This window comes from Crocodylus siamensis, chromosome 6 (genome assembly GCF_052110815.1).
Source record: "Crocodylus siamensis isolate JL-2025a chromosome 6, ASM5211081v1, whole genome shotgun sequence".
NCBI lineage: Eukaryota > Metazoa > Chordata > Crocodylia > Crocodylidae > Crocodylus > Crocodylus siamensis.
In genome coordinates this window covers 10,505,319-10,522,902 of record NC_143400.1, presented here as the reverse complement: position 1 = coordinate 10,522,902, position 17,584 = coordinate 10,505,319, and the positions used below count along the sequence as shown (strand labels likewise).

The following is a 17,584-nucleotide window of genomic DNA, read 5'->3' as shown; positions in this document are numbered from 1 at the left end:
TCTGTGGAGTCCCCCAACCTCATTAAATTTGGGCTCAACTGTCAAGGAGTCTACTGCAACCCCAACAACCACTTACTGCACAGACTGCTGAAGTGCCTCCACTCTAAAAAGAGTCCTTCACCATGTCAAGGGGTGGTAAAGACCTGCTAGGTCAAAACTGAACTACCAAACCTACTAACATGTTTGTTTACTTGCACACAACCCTGAACATGGGATAAGTTGCCAGGGATTCTCCCCTCACCAAAGACAGATAAGAAAATAAAACAAAAACTCTACTCTCTCTTTGTTCAAGTATCTGTTAATGAAAAACCCTGGGAAACACTTTTCCCTCACGTATGTTTCTCTGCCCATCCCATTCAAAAAGAACCCTGACCATCTCCAAACAGGCCCAGTCCTAAAGACCCCCCCAGGCACTTAAGTCAGCAGCTGAGTGACTATGTCTCTGCACATAAAGAACTTGCAGAGGAAAGCCAAGCCAAAGACATGAATTGTGCATTGAGTTCTGAGAACAGGGATAATTGTAGTCATTTTTCTTTCCTTAGGAACAGCTCATAGACTAGGTCTACCTCCCAAGCAAATTATGTTAGTCAGCCCAAAATCTCTCTGATCATGCTTTTGCCCATCCCATTGAAGAACATGCCATGCCCTGATTCCCAAGGTCCCCTTTTCTGCACTTTAAATACAAGGCAAAGAGTCCATACATGTCTTCAGTGCTGGGCTGTCAGGGATTTGTATTTTATGGCTTGTCTTACACAGGTCAGAGTTTCTCAAGCTGGGTACATGTGCACCTTGATATCTGCACTGAACTTTAAGAGGGTACACTAGAGGAAGGAAAAGGAAAGCAGACAGAAGGAAAGGAGAAATATAAACATAAAGGAGCAAATAAAAAAAAAGAATAATACTATAGTATGTTGTAGGTTGTTGGAGAAGTTACAGTGCAGTTGCAATGACAGTGCAGTAAGGAATTTCTTTATTTTTTTTTATTAATCATGACAGAGTCATGAGCTATGGCAGCATAACAAACTTAGAGGAATATGAAACTCAACAATGGAGAATCATTGATCTGGATGGCAAAATGGCCTTTCAAATCTGTGATGCTACCAATCTTCAAGCCTGGTGAAGTTCTCAGAAGGTCCTTTGCTTCTTCACCTAAAGCACAGGATGAACTGTTAGGGTTTCTCTGAACACAAACCAAAGCTATTAGCCTCTAAGTCCCAGCGAACCACAAGATAGCAAGTGTCAGGCAAGCTCCTATATCTATCTGTCCATAAAAAAAACCTGCTGAGAAACCATACTGTCCTACACATACGCTTGGCTTTTAGGGATTTCCCCTCCACTACCCCACAACAAACTGCCATGTTCAACAAAGGCTTGAACATCAAGCAGTCACTGAAGTCACTGAGGCACATGCTGGCTGAACATCTCGCCACCACTCACACTCCCACAAATGCAAATGAAATGGTCAAGAACCACCAACTCTTCACACATGCACCTATTCACCTTGCTTCCAGAAGTTCCCCATTATCATGCCTCACAAATAGGTACGTCAAAGACTCCTGCCCCTCTGCCACAGCCTCAGACTATAGACCTGACCCTTAAAAATCCTCCGATCACCCAGAGGCCTCCAAGTCAAGGATGTCCTAATCCTGACCTCTTTAGTATAATGGCAATGTTTCCCGAGCTGTGGTCAAAGCCCCTGGGAAAACTGGATAAATTAAAGGAGGAAAAAAGACCAATTGGGGTTTTGCCCGTTGGGAGACCAGCACGTTGCAGTGTGTGTTCCTGTGGCCAGGTACACTTGCTTGAAAGCTGCCTGCCTTCCCCCTCTGCTCCCAAGAGGCTTGCACTCAGGATGGAGGCAACAGGCAGTCCCCCAATACCTCCCTTTGGTCTCAAAACACTCAAGTTGAAAGCAAACATCTGACCTGCATCCACCCCCCCCCCCCAAGCAGCGTGCCACTCTGCAGAGTGGAGAACAAGGTGAAACTGAACCAAGCATGTCGTAAACGTTTTGGGTCTAGGCAAGAAGGCAAAGAAATACTGCATCCCGACAGGGGGAAAAAGAAGTTAAAAACAATTGGGTCTGACTGCATGACACATATCCCATCAGGTGCAAACAGAAGCCAGGGGCTATCCGCGCTCCTTTACCACCAACTCCGACAGGCAGGGGGATGCCACCAGACTGCGTGCAACCCACTGGGCAGAAACCTGGCGGCTTCCACCGCTTTCCTGCTTCCTGATCCACCAGCCCCATTGTCAGATCCCACGTCCCCACGTTTGCCAGGGATCATGGGCTCTGCAGCCGGCTGTCAGGGATTTCCCAAATGCCTGCAAGGCAAAGGCCCAGCTGTCAAGGATCCCCCCTCGCAGGGGCGCCCCCGGCCCAATCCCCAGGCACGGGCCTGGCTGCGGGGATGCGCCCCGGGGGCCCGCAGGGTGGCGGACCCGGCCGCTCCCGCCAGGCGCCGGCCTCCCCGACCCGGCCCAGCTGTCAGGCCTGCCTCAGGCGCCGCGGCCCGGGCGTCGCGGGAGGTGCGGCCGGGGCGGGCCCGCCAGCCCGACCCCCTCCCGGCTCTGGGCCGCGGTCGCTCCAACCCCGCTCACCGTGTCAGCGGCACTACGGCCGGGGCCGAGGCCGGGGCCGCGCTCCTCCGCGCCGCATCCCCCCGGCCGGCCCCGCACGCACGGGCCTGACGGCACCGCTGCGACCGCCGCTTCGGCCCGCTCTGACGGAGGCAGCGAAACCAAAATGGCGGCGGCTCCTGCCTCAGCGCGAGCGAGCGCCGGGCCCCGCCCTCCTGGCGCGTGACCACGCCCCTCCCGCGCGCCGGGCCCCGCCCCCCCCCGAGGCCGGAGAGCCGCGGGCAGGGGGCGGGGCGGGGCGGCGCTGGGCAGCGCGGCGCTGGCGCGGATTGTCCCTCCGCAGCACCCGTAGGGAACCGCAACGTGACCTCTGCCCCCTCCAACATGGCGCCGCTGTGAGCGCGCGGCCTCCCTGCAGTTGTGGAGACCCTGCCACGGGCTCGTGGGCAGTTGCTTTGGCCGGAGGGAGTCCGACTGCTCCCGGCTCCGCAGCCCCGCGCCTTGCGCCTCTTTCTGGAGCCTGTGCGTGCGCGGCAGGGGGCGCGATGCTCAGAGGCCTGAGCAGCGCAGTGCGCCGCGGGCGAACGGTGAGTCCTGCTGCTAGGCCGCCGTCCCAGCACCGGCGGGGGGCGGGCTGTGGCACTCGCACGACACCCCCAACCGCGTGTCAGTGGGGAAGCAGACGTGCGGTGCGGTGCCAAGGGACCGCTCCCCACGCGCCCGGCGCTCTTTGGGAGAAGCTGCCACGCGAGTCTGCTCTGAGGCAGGGTCCGGGAGGGCTGGAGCGGCGGTAAAGGGGACTTCACCTACTCTTTGCACCTCTCGGCAGGCTCCAGCATGGATCAGAGCAACTCCAGAAGTCATGAACAGACCTCTTGGCTGTCCGGAAATACCTGGGGAAGAGCCTGTGGTCATGCCCTGCTCTCGGATGCTCCTGTTGGGGGGGTTGTGAGGGAATGGGAAGTACAATGCTGTTGCGATGACCCGATTCCTCATAGGAACCCATTCTGCTCTGGGTAAAATTGATATTGTGGCTCCTTTGCCACAGTTTCAAAAAAAAGATTACCTATCAGAATGACATTCTTTTACTTGCAAGTCTGATTCCACGCCCCGGCAACTAGAAACCTCAGACCAAATGCTGGATTAAGGCATAGATGCTTCAGGCTCTTGAGTCTCATGTTATGTCAAAATCTAAGCTATTAATTGAGAAAAGCAAGGGCTTTTTGAGGTAGAGCTTGCACTGACAGCTCTGTCTGGAACAAACATAGTTAAAATGGACACAACCCTCAAGCATGGATCCAATTTTAATTTCATTAACATGATTTATACCATTATAGTTTGTTCCCTTAGATTTCCAGGTATAAATAGGAGGCATTTTAATAACTATAAAACTCTGTACATGCAGGCAAAGCCAAAACTTATAACGGGGGCGGGGCGGGGAATCAGACTTGCAGGTAAAAGGATATCATTCTGATAGGTAATCCTTTTTTTTAAACTGTGGCAAAGCAGCCACAATATCAATTTTACCCAGAGCAGAATGGGTTCCTATCAGGAATCGAGTCATCGCAACAGCACTGGTGGGATTTAAAAAGGACACTTTTGAAAATATGGGCTTACTGTAGCCCAGGCAGTACTGTGTTCCTGCTGTCTGCTTTTGCTGGGTGCCAACTCCAAGATCTCTTGTAACTGGGCAGTGGGAGTGTTGGCCAACACCACCTCAACAGAGAACTCTTGTGTAGCAGGAGAAGATTGCTGTAATTTAGCCCTCTTTAAACCTACCCTGGGTTCAGTTGGTCCACTGAGCACAGAATATTTTACTATATTGTTAACCCAGTGATTTATACTTGCAAACTCTACATGTCAGGCAGTGGTCTTGAGATGTAAACCATGTATAGGATTTAAAAAGCTGTGTATGACAAAATCCACAGCTCTGATCAGAAAAAGCAGAAGGCTAAGGGCTGATCTATGCTACAGACTCTTGCTGGTCCTGTTTTCTGTGGGATGTGATCGCTAACAGTGTCCTGGCAGAAGCCCCTAATGTAAATGGTTATACCTGTAAAACTGCATTTTTAGTAGTATAGCCTGTTTTGCAGAAAACGGTACTTTTACTGTGTGGGTACAAGGCTCAGCTCTGCATCATGCACAAAAGGCATGCTTTGCAAGTAGAACATACTGCATTTTTATATTGGTGGAGTGTCTCATGTATTTGCTTTGCATGTCTAGAGTGGATCACTAATAGCAAATAGAGTCATCTAGTTGTTTCTCTTGCTGTGTTATACAAGCTAAACTTTTGAACTGACATCTGAATTTTCTTTTGTTAAGAACTAGATCATTATTCTTCTGCTTGTTTCAGGAGACCATACACTTGCTGTACAAAACCCTGTTCATAACTGAGCCATATAGGGAACAGAGAATCTTTTCTAATGACTTGTTAATCAGCTTGTGGCTAATGTGGCATGGATTCCTTTGGAAACAGCTCCACCTTATGGTTTTTGTTCTCCTGACAAGTCTTAAATTTAGCATATGATAGATGCTGCCATTTAAGGGGTTTGAGTCAGGCTGATTTCCTCTGGCAGATGGAAATAGAATGTAAATGGCACTTACTATCATATCGTAGAATCGTAGAAATTAAGGGCTGGAAGGGACCTCGAAAGATCATTGAATCTAACCCCCCTGCTCTGGGAAGGAATACTGCTGAGATCAAAGATCCCAGCAAGGTGTCTCTCCAGTCTCCTCTTGGAGACTTCCAAGCTTTGGGGCTTTACCACCTCCTTGGGAAATCTATTCCAGATTCTGGTCACCCTTACCATAAAGAAGTTCACCCTTACATCTGACTTGAAACCATTGTCTAACAGTTTATGGCCATTGTTCCTTGTCCACCCCCTGGGGCACCCTAGTGAACAGGTTTTCTCCCAGCTCCTGATATTCATCCCTTATATACTTAAATGGCCACCAAGTCCCCCTTCAGTCTTTTCTTCCCCAGGCTGAGCAGTTCCAGATCCCTTAGTTTTTCCTCATAAGGGCCTGGAGGACAAGCTGTAATCATTCTTCTGGCCTTTCTCTGGACCCTTTCAAGGTTCTCCACATATTTTTTTGAAGAATTGGACATGGTACTCCAGGTGGGGGTCTCACCAGCGCCAAGTAGAGTTGCATTGGGCAAATGCATCCCAGTATGTTATTAGCTCTGTTGACTACAGCATTTTCCCCATAACTTGGTATAGTCCACAGAATCGGCCAGCATGCTTTTCATGATAACATGTTGAACAGCACAGGGCCAAGAACCAAACCCTCTATAACAGTGATGGCCAATTATTTTGGGCAGAGGGCTGCTTACTGAATTTTGGCAAGCCATTGAGAGCTGCATGTCAGGCAGCCAAGAGCAGATAAATATTAATTTTCTAAATTTTATAGGCTCTAAAGGCTGGATAGAATGGCCTGGCAGACTGCATTTTGCACATCTCTGCTCTATAAATTGAGACTTAAGATCACTCACCCACACCCAGACTTGAACTGCCAGTCTTTTGGCTACCAGCTTATGAGTCAGGCCCTTCAGCCACAGAGGGGGCTGTTGCTAGGGCTGTAATAAATTGTTTTCAGGTCACATTTCAAATACTTGCTTCTTTTTGTATACTCATTCCCTGAGGTTAAATAAATGGAATTGTATGGTGAACTAGAGAAGTGCACAGAATGGCATGGGAAGCCTTTGACTAACCTTACAGTCTTCAGGATCAATTGTAAACCACTATCTTTTCCCTTCCCCACTAATGAGGAACAAACTGTACCACATTACTTTAGGTTGACTTTTTAATTAATTACAGTGTTGTTGATATACCCTTTTGTGGGTAAAAAACAAAAATAAGCTGAAGCTCTGTTAAACAATGACTGGTAAAATGTGGTGCTCTTTCTTACCCATTCACCCTTTCTAACATGACAATATGTTGATTCCAAGAACTGTGACTCCTGTCAGTCCTGTGCAAGAACAGTTCTATCTATAGAGCTGGGGACAAAAGTCCAGTGCCGTGGTGAGTTGCTGAGTCTTTGCTTTCCATTGCAGAGGGCAGCTCCATCTGAACATGCAAATCACCCTGCAGTGCCAGAAAAACTGTTTGAGAAATGTGTCCTGTTGAATTATCATAGTCTATTGGGAATATTTTTAAATCAATGAACCACCTACTCAGGGATTTTGCCAAATGAAATGGATCCATGAACTTGAATGAATTCAGAAAGTGTGGGTGTTTATCTGTAAAGCTCCAGGACAGTTGTTAGACAACAGCTTGTTACCCATCACCCAAAGGCTTGTCTTGGTTCCGTGCCTGTTTTAGCGTGTGTAGATGGATTTCATGCCCTACTTCTAGGAGGGTGCAAACCAGGAGATCCCAAAGGGAAACTGTGAAAGCAGAATCTTGCATAGATTAGTTTACACTGATGATCATGAGAGACCATCACTTCACTGAGGATTACTGTGGTATAGTTCCAGAACAGTGGGTAACAAGAAACTTAACTGGCTTCAAAAAAGAACTGGATCACTTTTCCCAAGGCTATAAGAGATGAGGTTGCCTGCAAGAACCAGGGATTATGCTTGGTGGGTAGCTGACCCCTCTCAGACCTCTATCTTACATTTCTATGCTGCTATCTTCTTTTTTTGGATCAGCTGTCCGGGGACTAAAAGAATGCTTTGTGTTTCATGGATAATCCAGCCTTCATTGGGGCTGAATTAAAGTTGGAGATGGTGGCTGTTGAAGTCTGTAGAGCTGTATACTGTGGTCTCCCCTCAGCCTCTGCCTGGAGTGTGTGGGATAGTTTGTTCCTCTGTCAGTGAACAATATTTAGACCAACAGTTTTCAGCCTCATTAGAGTTGAGGCACTCCTTGAAAAAAAACAGCGCTTAGTTTTCCAATACTGTAATATGGCAGTTCTGTTGCAAAGAACTCAGAAAAAACACAACAGGTTGGAATGTGTTGACAGTATGGATTCCTCTTGAAATCTCTCGTTTTATCTTGTGATTTATGTTTATACACCCAACATCACCCTAGTTGAGAATCAGTGATCCAGGCACAGCTTCTAGATACACTGTTCATGCTTTCTTTCACCTTGGCCTACTAAAATTGTTGTCCCTTTACCCCTTACTTCCCTACACACTTTCAGGCATGTACCAGAGAGCTTCCTACCTAGGAGCCTGCATTAGCATAAGCAGCTGTTTGTTTCCACGACTCCTCTATTCCTAGGGAAGATTCTATATGTCAGAACACATTGGTGGGGGCAGGGGGGAAACCAATGCAGGAAATGCAATTGTAAATATAAACTAGCTGCCACACTAATCCTGCAGTAATTGAGGTGATTATGGATTACTAAACAGCTGTCATTTGCACAGTATTGATGGTATTCACCACATCAGTAGAAACATTATAGGAACTTTCCAGCAATAAGACTTCTAATGGCTGCTTTGTGCTCTTGAGCAGCCCTTTAATAGGATCGCTCCATTAGGCAAAGGCTCAGCTCTGTAGTGGCAGCAGACGGACTTGAGCAAACTGAAAGGGTTTAGAAAGATGCAACTGAACTTGCATAATGGCTATAACAACATTACTACTCATTTCCACACACAACTCTCTCTCTCCTAAGTATTGTAATTTACTTCCTGAGCAGAGTGCATTACACTGACCCTTTCTTAACTATAGTGGGTATGTTGCTGAACTTTGCCTATAATTTTTGGTGACTGAAAAGCATTTTTTTTCTCTCTCTAGTTGTATGCTGGACGTTCTCTCCACATCACTGCCAGGATTTGCTTAAATGGTATTGTTAATCAGGATGTCCAAATCGCTGAAGAGAAACCCCGGGCAATTTTCCGTACTAGTGAGAGCAACCCGGTGAGTTACTAACATATTTACTATCATGCCACACAACTAACACCCTAAGATTGTCAGTCTATCCTTAAGTACCCTGGCTATGTTAGTGCTCACTGGACCATTCTTCTTAAGTAGGAATGAAGGGAATAGGCAGATCTATTATCGTGGGTCTGGACAGGCATGCTGTGCAGCTGGAGAGGAGGGCAGACTTGGTATTGGGCACCATTAATTTCAACTTCAGGATCAGTCTTCCCCAACTAACCACCACAAATTGTGAGGAAGGGGGGATGGTACTGTAACCTCATTATCCAAAATGTCTCCCTAGTGCACAGGCTTCACAATTCTAGCCTGCATGTCTCTCAAGCACAAAGTGAAGCGGAATAAATGAATGGAATAAACCTTTGAGGTGCTTTTCTGCAGCTGCTATAATTGGAGTTTTCTTTCTCCACTGATTCCTCTGGGGTCTCTATGGAAACAGCAGCATGCAGATGATCTAGTCATGTGATCAGAGCATCTCTATAGATGGCACAGAAGAGTCCAGATGGCAAGAATAGTCTCCACTGGCCTGTACCTAGGATTTATGCTGCAAACAATTGAATTTTATTTAGCATTTTCACTGCATATTTCACTGAAATACATTTGACAACAACAATCAACACTGCTTAGTGCATCAAAGCCCTACAATATTTGTCCATATTGTAGATAATAGTTTAAGGTATAGAATTGCTTCTGATAGCACCAGTGTCTGGTTATAGGAAAGCCTCATTAAAGCAACGCTGAGGAGACTAGATAAAACAGCTGTCTTCATCAGTCAATCTTAAAGTGCCTTATAAAGGAGGTCCACATCTTTACTCCCATTTTACAACCGGAGAAATGGAAGGGTAAGGTGCCATGGCCCTCCTCCTGTATCTGTCCCCAAGCCCTAGATCTATGGGGTGGAGGGGTGTCCAAATCTTAGTTAGCAAAAAGCATCTGAAAAACCTGCAAGAGAGCTGGGCAATGTTACAGCCAGTAGGAAGTGACATAGCCTGCTGACTAACCTGCTTTACCACTTCAAAAGACATTGTGTACCACTCCCATGCTAAATAAATGAAACTTGGAAGCAAGACTGTTCTGACCTTACAGAATACAATAGTGTTTCTGCCAGGGTGATCCCTTATTTTGCCCTCCCCAATATCCCCACCCCCAGTTCCTTCAGGGGCCTCTCTGCAGAGCAGCACAGTCCGGTTCTCCTGTTTGTTAGTGTTTTGTATTTTACTCACAGACCAACCATACAGAGCAACATGACTGTCAGCACTATAGCATCCCACTAGAGGAGGTGAAGGTGATATTTCCCCATGGACTGCCCCGCCGGTTCAAAGAGCAGGTAACTCTGTCTCAATGAAGGTTTGGAGGTTGGATTGGGGAGGGGATTGAGACTGGAATTCTTTTATTCTGGGGTAGAAGGGCTACATACAGGCATGTTTAGGCAGCCTGTAAATTGAAAAGAAAGATTGCTTTGGGTCTTTTGGCAATGATAATGTGCAGCTGTACATGAGCCAGAGCAGAGCTGTTTCAGGCAAGGGGGTGGAGATCAATGGGATGTTGCCTAAATCTCTCCATTTCAAATCCAAAATGTTACAGAGCTAAACTGTTCCAAATCACAGCCCTTACTCACCTTGGGGGTCCAAGAGACTGTCTCATGCAAAGGTTGTAGACCAGCAACAGAGAACTTGCTCTTGCTGTTCCTCAAGAGTTTAGTTAGTAGATACAAATGCCACCTTCATCAGTTCCTGAACTCAGATACAAATGAATCAAAAAAGGAAATTGGCAATCTAAAATTCTTCAGAATTCCAGTGCTTGTCAGCAGTGGGGCAACCTCTCTGAAGTCTTCCATGGCTGTTTCCTCTTCACCTTGGTCTTACCACACTGTGCCATCAGCTTCCTGGCTATGACTGGACTTTTGTAGTTCCTGAAGGTATGAGGGGAGCTTAAGACTGAAACACTGCTGTTGTTTACTTGCCCCAAAGTCTTCTCAGACTAATCTTTCACCCATTAATAACAAGACATAAATGAAGCCTCTGTATTTCTGAAGGGGAATTTACACCTGGTTCTGATGTGATCCATGAAAAATAAGGCCAACTGGCTTAAATGTGTTACAGTAGGAGGAAGGATTGTCTGGTTTGTTTCTTTGCACCGTTAGGTATTGGCCATTGGATACAGCTTGGGACACGTCCTTAAGACTGCTATGCATTTACCCAGACACTGGTTAGCAAGGAGTATTGTTTGGGTTTGATATTCAGAATAGCAGGTTACTTTCCAATGTGACAGTGAGGTCAACTAAAAGGACTTAGCATTCAAGTAATATCATGCTCTTGTATGTATTATAAATCAAAATACACTGATCTGTTATCTGGCAGGTTTTATGAGTTGAGTCTGTCGTCTGGCCAGTGAAGATTAGTTACCACAGACCCAAAGGAAAGTAGGGCGGGAAGGGACCTCTGGAAGTCCAACCCTCTGCCAGAGGCAGGATCACTCCTGTCCAAACCATCCCATACAAATCCTTGTCTAACCTATTACTAAAACTACAGTCAACCCTGTCACAGGTTGTAGCACCCTAACCTGTGACACAAAGCATGGGCACAAAAGCAGCCAGTGTCCTGCTGCTGCAAGTATTGTTAAAATATGCTTGAAAGTAAAAACCTTCCCATGAAGGAAGGTTAGAGCAGAGTCAAAGAGCTAGAAAGGACCTCTAGAGGTTCTCTAGTCCAACCCCATGGCTGAGACGAGAAATATATACAAGCCTTAAAATTGAACCTATGTCTCCTGCATGGCAGGCAAGAATTCTACCATTAAACTACAAGCCTAAGCGATTGAGGCACAGAGAGGAAGAGGCTAATTTTGTCTCAGATGGTGCTATGGAGCCTAAAAAGACCTGCAGGGGTAGAGCTGCTAGTGCATGCTAGCAGCTCTGCATGTGAAACTGCAGGGTAGCAGCTGCTGGTGCATACTAACAAGCAACTCTTTGTTCACATTTTTCTCTTTCAGATTGAGACCTTCAAAGAAGCCTGTCTGATGGTGCGGAAACCAGCTGTAGAGCTTTTTGGTTACCTAAAAAGCACCAACTTTGCCCAGCCAGCCATCCGATATGTCCTCTGTATCCTTTGCTTTTCTCTGTGCTGGAAGTCAATAGAACTTCCAGCAAACTGAGAGCATTGGTGGCATTCTAGCCTCATGTTGGGTTGGGTGTAGATGTGGAATAGCCTCAGCTTCCCCATTTCTTGCCTTTCTGGGCCATATCCAGACAAGTGTGGCTATGCAATATGTGGTGCCACAGACATGTTTGCACATTCAGTTGTTCTCCATGCTGCAAGAGAGCGGAGTGGGGAAAAAAAAGTGGAGTGGTGCACGTGGCGGCAGCATGCACTGCCCAGAGTCAGAGCCTGGCCAGCTGGAGCCACACTCCACTGCCAGTCAGCCAGGCTCTGCACTGCAGAATCACCACTGCTGCAGTCCTGGGAACACCCCTGGTAAGCACTGGGCTGGCCCCAGACTCCCCTACCCCACCTGGGTCACCTGCTGCGTGCCAGAACACACATGGCACAGGTGTTCCCTGGTGACAGCTAGTGGCAGCACAAGGTGTCCACACGTCTGGATGCAGCCCTGAGGTTTTCCTTAATTGATTGTGTTGAAGATGGAGAGAGCGGAACTGGAAAAACAATGACGCTCTGCCATGCTGTTCATTACTGTGCAAAGCAGGGCTGGCTGGTGCTGCACATTCCAGATGGTAAGCTTAGAAGTGTTTTTTGAGTAGGAAATGCCATCTGTGCCTCTAACTAATCTATAGGGAAGGTATTGCTGGTGGCAAACCTTATGGAATAGGAGACTTGACTTATGATAGAGAGACTAAAGGTAAGAAGTGAAATACACTACAGTTGAACAGTGTAGCTCCCCCTGCCAAACACATGTACACATATGGCCTTCTGATGTGTTGCTACTAACTAGTAAGTCAGGTACTAGTACCCCAAGGTAGGGGACCTTGCTGTAGGCAAAGATGTGCAACTCCTGGTGTTTGATCTGGGGCTCCTTCTATGTTCACTGTATGCTGTGGAGTGTTTGTGGTGAATACAGTGAAGCAAGGAGGGAAAAAAGTCAGAAGAGAAAAACCTAGGGATTTGTTAGTAACAGAACATGATAACTGTTTGCCACCTTTTTTTCTTTCTACCTTACAGCTCATCTCTTGGTAAAGAACTGCAAGCAACTTCTGCAGTCTTCCTATAAAACAGAACGGATTGACCAACCTTTGCAAGCATCTGCCTGGCTCAAGAATTTCAGAACTTCAAATGAACACTTATTGAGAGAGGTTGGTAGAGCTGACCAAGTTGTGGATTCTCATTTGGTTCTTAATGCAGACAAGTGCAGTTTCCCCAGAGGACAATATGGAGATATGCTTTCTCACTACCAAGGTGGGGTGGGGATGACCTGAATCACCTTTCTTCTGAGATGCATTTTATTATGTTGGGAGTGAGAGTGCACTAACATTATTTAAGATGCCTCCACCCCTGCAACTTATTTGGATGTAGGTTTCAGTGGGAGTGGAGACACTTTAAAGAGCCCTTGGTAATACAAGCTAGAGACTTCTTCAGCCTATCCTTGGATGCTGCACAAAGATACTGTTCTGCCTCTATCTCCCAGCAAACATAGAAAGGGGAAGGATTCTATTCCCAGGCTCGCTGAGCCTGCATGGAAATGGGAGCAGGACTGTATCAGTTGCATCCACCTGAACTCTCTGACCCTTCTTTCTGTTACAGATAAAAACACAACAAAAATACACGTGGAACAAGTGGGATAGCACTGAAGAAGGCAGGCCACTGGTTGAAATGGTAGAACAGGTGAGAACAATAACTGCCACTGGTATTGCTGGAACAGGATGATGAACTGAAAGTGATGCCAAGCCCAGAGTAGGGAGTGAGAATAATCTTCAGTGCTTCTAATGGTCTAAATCCTGGTAAGCAGCAATGGCTTGTTGTCCCCGTGTTATTGATGGGAAAACTGAGACATAAGTTAGTAACCTGGGCCCCAGCAGGAGTTGCATAGAAGTCTGTCGGCGCTCAGATTAGAACTTGAGAGTTCCTGGTTTTTATCCCTGCACTTAGTCCATTAGACCTGGGTGCCCATTTGGGAACAAAAGTAGAAACCTCATATTTCATCTCCCTTTGTGCTCCTCAGTGGGGCGGGTACCAAAGGCTCCAAATGGTGTGGCTGGTGGTCGTCTTTCTACTAATGCTGTGCTTTTCCCTCTTCTAGGGTATAACTCGAATGAAGACTGCCACTGATGTTGTAGGCGCTGTGCTTAAAGAGTTAAAGAGGCAGTGTTCCCTTGGTTCATTTAAACTTCTGGTGGCAGTGGATGGAGTCAATGCCTTTTGGGGAAAGACAACACTGAGGAAGAGAGACAAAACCTTAGTAAGAAATTACTGCTTTTGGTGTGTTTAAGTACATTTCTTGCAAGAGAGACCTAAGGGGCAGGTTTTATTTGGCCCTCTGGATGATGACTGATCTGTGGCTGGTTTAGCCAGACACCATTTTTTGTATTTCAGAGGGTCCTTTCAAACACTTCAGTGAAGATCATAGTGTAGAACATGGAATTGACTTCCTGTAGTAAGGAACAGCAAGGTACTCATTGCAGAGGCACTGAGGTGTAAAGATGGAGGAAGTACGCGATCTGTTGGAAGTGCTGTAGAGAAGGGTCTTGCACCAGTGCTGAGACGAACCTGGGAAAACCAGTGCTACAGGAGAGGATGCAAAGAGTGCACAACTATGTACGAGGGATTCTAAATACAGTGAGGGCAATCTTGATTTGGATTCTGAAAAGTAAGGGGAGCCAGGTCGTTAGGAGGGAGATAGTGGACAAGCCATGGCTTCATTCTGGACAATGCTGTACCTTGGAGAGCTGTGATCTGGAAAGATCTTGGAGATGAAGAATGCAATCTGTATTCCTGACAGGAATGCAGTAGTCCCTGTGAGAAAAGGTTAAGGCCTTAGGAAGGTGAGACATGACTATATCTGCAAACACAGGAGAGTGGAATCGAGGGTGATGCCAGATTTTCTAAAAAGGAAAAGGAATGATCAAGGTGAGGCGGTGAAGAAAGCACATTCTAGTTAGGCCAGGGGTTCTCAACCTTTTCGATACTGTGGTCTGCAGTGGAAGTGAGTGTGGACTAGAAGTGACTGGCATACTGTGGACCAGCAGCCAACCCTTCTGGGCCATGGCCTGGTGGTTGGGAACCTCTGAGGTTAGGCTGTTGAAAGACCCCAGACTTGCTTACTGAGAGTCTGTATAAGTTAGGGATCTTGCTCAGTGGCATCCTTTTATCTGATCCTTGGAGCTACTGTCTACGTTTAGCGTGAACATAAGTCTCACATGCAAAAAATGTACTCCCTTAAAAATATCTCCTCCCTTAGAACAGTGATGCACACACCCGTGGTGTTTGGGGGCGGTGGCACGCAATGAACTTTTAGAAGAAAAAGAAGAAGAAAAAATGAATGATTGTAAAATCTTTAAGTTGGGGAGTTACAGTCCAGTGGTAATGATGGTGTTGTGTTATCACCATCCGTAACAGTCACGAGTGCTCAGCAGGATGGCAAACAGGATGGTGCACACTAGAAATGTTTGAGAAGCACTGTATATCAGCAAAGCAAAAGTTCATCTCGGGGCAAAAGTCTTGCAGCTGAGGAGCTGCCATTGCCTTTTTCACTCAGTAAAACACCAGACAGCCCCTAACTTCCCTTGACCTGTTCCCCATGGGTAGGGTGGGAACTTGGGATGCCATTCCTTGACCACCTGCTTCTGACACTCTGTTATCAACAGGTTTCTCCAGAGGAATTGGCCCTGGTCCACAACCTGAGGAAGATGGTGATGAATGACTGGGTGAGTGCTGATACAAACCTGCAGAGAACTTAAGGTGCAGGGTTCTCGCAGCTAAAAGCTGACACCTAGAGCAGTGCTGTCGTCTTTAGGACTTACTATTGGGAAATATACTCTAATAGTTTTATGCTTGCTTCATTTCTTTCATAGGCAGACGTATACTTGAAAAAAAACCTTTATGTAATGCTTTGGTTAGATGTCCGTATTTATTGTTTCCAATGCTTAGCATTCTAACTTGTGTTGAATATCTGCTTGGAGTGGCCAGAACTAGAATAACTGGTATCTTGCCATAGCCTCTCGTACACCTCACGAGAGCTTCTCCAGTGGGAGACTCTGTAGAGCAGTTTTTGTCAGCCTGCAGGTCATGATCCAAAAGCAAGTCGCAAGAATATATAAAAGTGTCATGAACAAACTTAAAAAATAGATTCTCCTTTAAAGGAGAAAAGTGTGGGAAACAAGCTTTTCCCTTGCAGGCTGGCAGAGCTCCAGTCTGCAAGGAGCTGCTTGGGCCCCCCCCCACCCCACACACTGGGAGGCTGGGACCTGGGACGGGGCAGGGAGTTGGGACTGAGGGGCACTGGGTCAGCCATTGGTGTTTACAAATTGGTCCTGGTACAAAAAAGGTTGTGAACCACTGCTGTAGAGCCAAGCCCATCCACACTGAGCGGCAGCGCTGTCAGTGAGGAGCTCCATTCCCTTCAGCTCTGCCTCTTGAAAGAGGCTGGAACTGACACTTGCTCTTTGGGGCAGCTATCCACAGCATTCCTTCCTTGTGCCTGGCTACCTGCTGTAACTATCATATTGGCAGAACCTCAAAACAAAGGACTGACAGTAAAGCATATGGGAGAAAAATACATGATATCCACGTGTGTGTCTTACAAACTCCTAATTTATCTCCATGTTTCAGAGTGGAGGTGCCATTGTGACTACTATTTGCCAGACAGGCTCCGTCTTCAAACCACGCCTTGCATATTTACCCCATGAGCTGCTGGGAGATGTAAGTCATGACCTCTGGTTCCTTTGTTGGAGCATATATAGAAATGGAAACAAAAATGCTGATGTGGAAGCAGCAATCTCAGTACACGTGCTAGCTTGAGTCTGCTACTACCTGAACCTTGCTCCATTCAGTCACCTTTTGCATGTTGTTCTTGGCTCAGTCCCCCTGTTCCTGTGTGTCTACTGACCTCCCCTTCAGTGTGTCCCGTGTGCATATTCCAAGGTAAATTCCCCCAAATAGAAGGAAGAACTTAGACAAATCTTTCTCCCTTTTTTGTTCTTTTTCACCAGCCTCCTTCTGCACAAAAAACCTAGCTAGGCATCTGACTTCTCTTTGTTCTCCTGTCTAGGTAACATGCAGTAGATACCTTCTGTTTTGAAGCAGTTCTTCCTGAACTTGCTCATGCCTAGCAGAGCCTTATTCCTTGGCAGCTCAGGCAGCTGGGCTGAAGGTTTCCTGTTCAATGTGTCTGATGATTGGAAATTAGAGGGTCTGTTATATGCCTCATGCTCTCACTTTTTCCCCTTCAGGAGGGCTTCAGTGCCTTGGAACCATTCGTTCCCATCCAGGTTCCCAAGTACAGTGAAAAGGAATTTGAGAGCTGTTACCAGTATTATCTTGACAGAAAGTGGCTTCAACATGAAAAAGGTGAGATCTGTGCTAGGGAACCAAGACTACGTACTAACTGCAGCGCTTTCAGCTCCATCTCCATTTCTGGTGCAAAAAAAGTGAGCCCTGCACCCTTCCCACCATTTTTACCTGTTTATTCAAAAAAAAAAGAAAAGAAAAGAAAACCGTTTTGTTTTTCGAAACAGAAAAAAAACCTGACAACCAAACTTTAGAGTTGTTAAGTGTGGATAAAGCTTTCAAAGAAAGATGCAAAGTCAGGAGAAGGTGCGCTTCTCAAACACAAACCCTCTGGGGCAAGAGGTGCCCATGAAGCCTCAAATGGGGATCCCTGTAAGGGCAGGTCTTGGGAGAGGGGCGGGTTGTAAGTGAAGGGTACCGCTGAGCAGCACTTGGTGCACCTTGCAGCTCGCTTTCCAGCGCAGGGCGCGAGTTCTCCTTCTGTCGGGGCCGGGCGCGGACGCTGACGCAGCTCTTGTCTCCGCAGCGGGGACGCCGGACGGGAGAGCGGAGCTGCTGTTCTTGAGTGGCGCCAACCCCGCGCAGCTGGAGCGGCTCGCGGCCATGCTGTGAGCGGGGCGCGGCGGGGCCGCGTCCGTAGCGTGCAATAAAGGCAGCGACCGAAAG

At 47.0% G+C, this 17,584-nt stretch overlaps 2 protein-coding genes across 6 annotated transcripts in view; one reads left to right on the top strand and one right to left on the bottom strand.

The window, feature by feature from the left end:
* Nucleotides 1–2,773, bottom strand: part of ASH1L (ASH1 like histone lysine methyltransferase) — a 99,859-nt gene extending 97,086 nt beyond the window's left edge. For all 5 annotated transcript variants that reach the window (XR_016443301.1, XM_090055489.1, XM_090055491.1 and 2 more), the window contains exon 1: nucleotides 2,605–2,773. The gene's annotated coding sequence lies outside the window, so the exon portion shown is untranslated. The remainder of the gene's footprint in view (nucleotides 1–2,604) is intronic.
* Nucleotides 2,774–2,956: 183 nt separating this feature from the next.
* On the top strand, nucleotides 2,957–17,583 carry DAP3 (death associated protein 3). Its single transcript, XM_090055502.1, has 12 exons — nucleotides 2,957–3,170; nucleotides 8,325–8,447; nucleotides 9,691–9,792; nucleotides 11,454–11,562; nucleotides 12,100–12,192; nucleotides 12,638–12,768; nucleotides 13,217–13,297; nucleotides 13,713–13,871; nucleotides 15,277–15,336; nucleotides 16,241–16,330; nucleotides 16,861–16,978; nucleotides 17,445–17,583. Exons 1-12 carry the CDS (start codon nucleotides 3,129–3,131, stop codon nucleotides 17,528–17,530), a joined length of 1,194 nt encoding a protein of 397 aa, XP_089911628.1. The 5' UTR covers nucleotides 2,957–3,128; the 3' UTR covers nucleotides 17,531–17,583.
* Nucleotide 17,584: the final 1 nt, after the last annotated feature.

Bases quoted from the DNA above. Each gene is read 5' to 3' on its own strand.
- DAP3 (XM_090055502.1), top strand. From the start codon at position 3,129: ATGCTCAGAGGCCTGAGCAGCGCAGTGCGCCGCGGGCGAACG. The intron at 11,563-12,099 runs GTATCCTTTGCT...ATTGTGTTGAAG, and splicing joins AGCCATCCGATATGTCCTCT to ATGGAGAGAGCGGAACTGGA. The intron at 16,979-17,444 runs GTGAGATCTGTG...TTGTCTCCGCAG, and splicing joins GTGGCTTCAACATGAAAAAG to CGGGGACGCCGGACGGGAGA.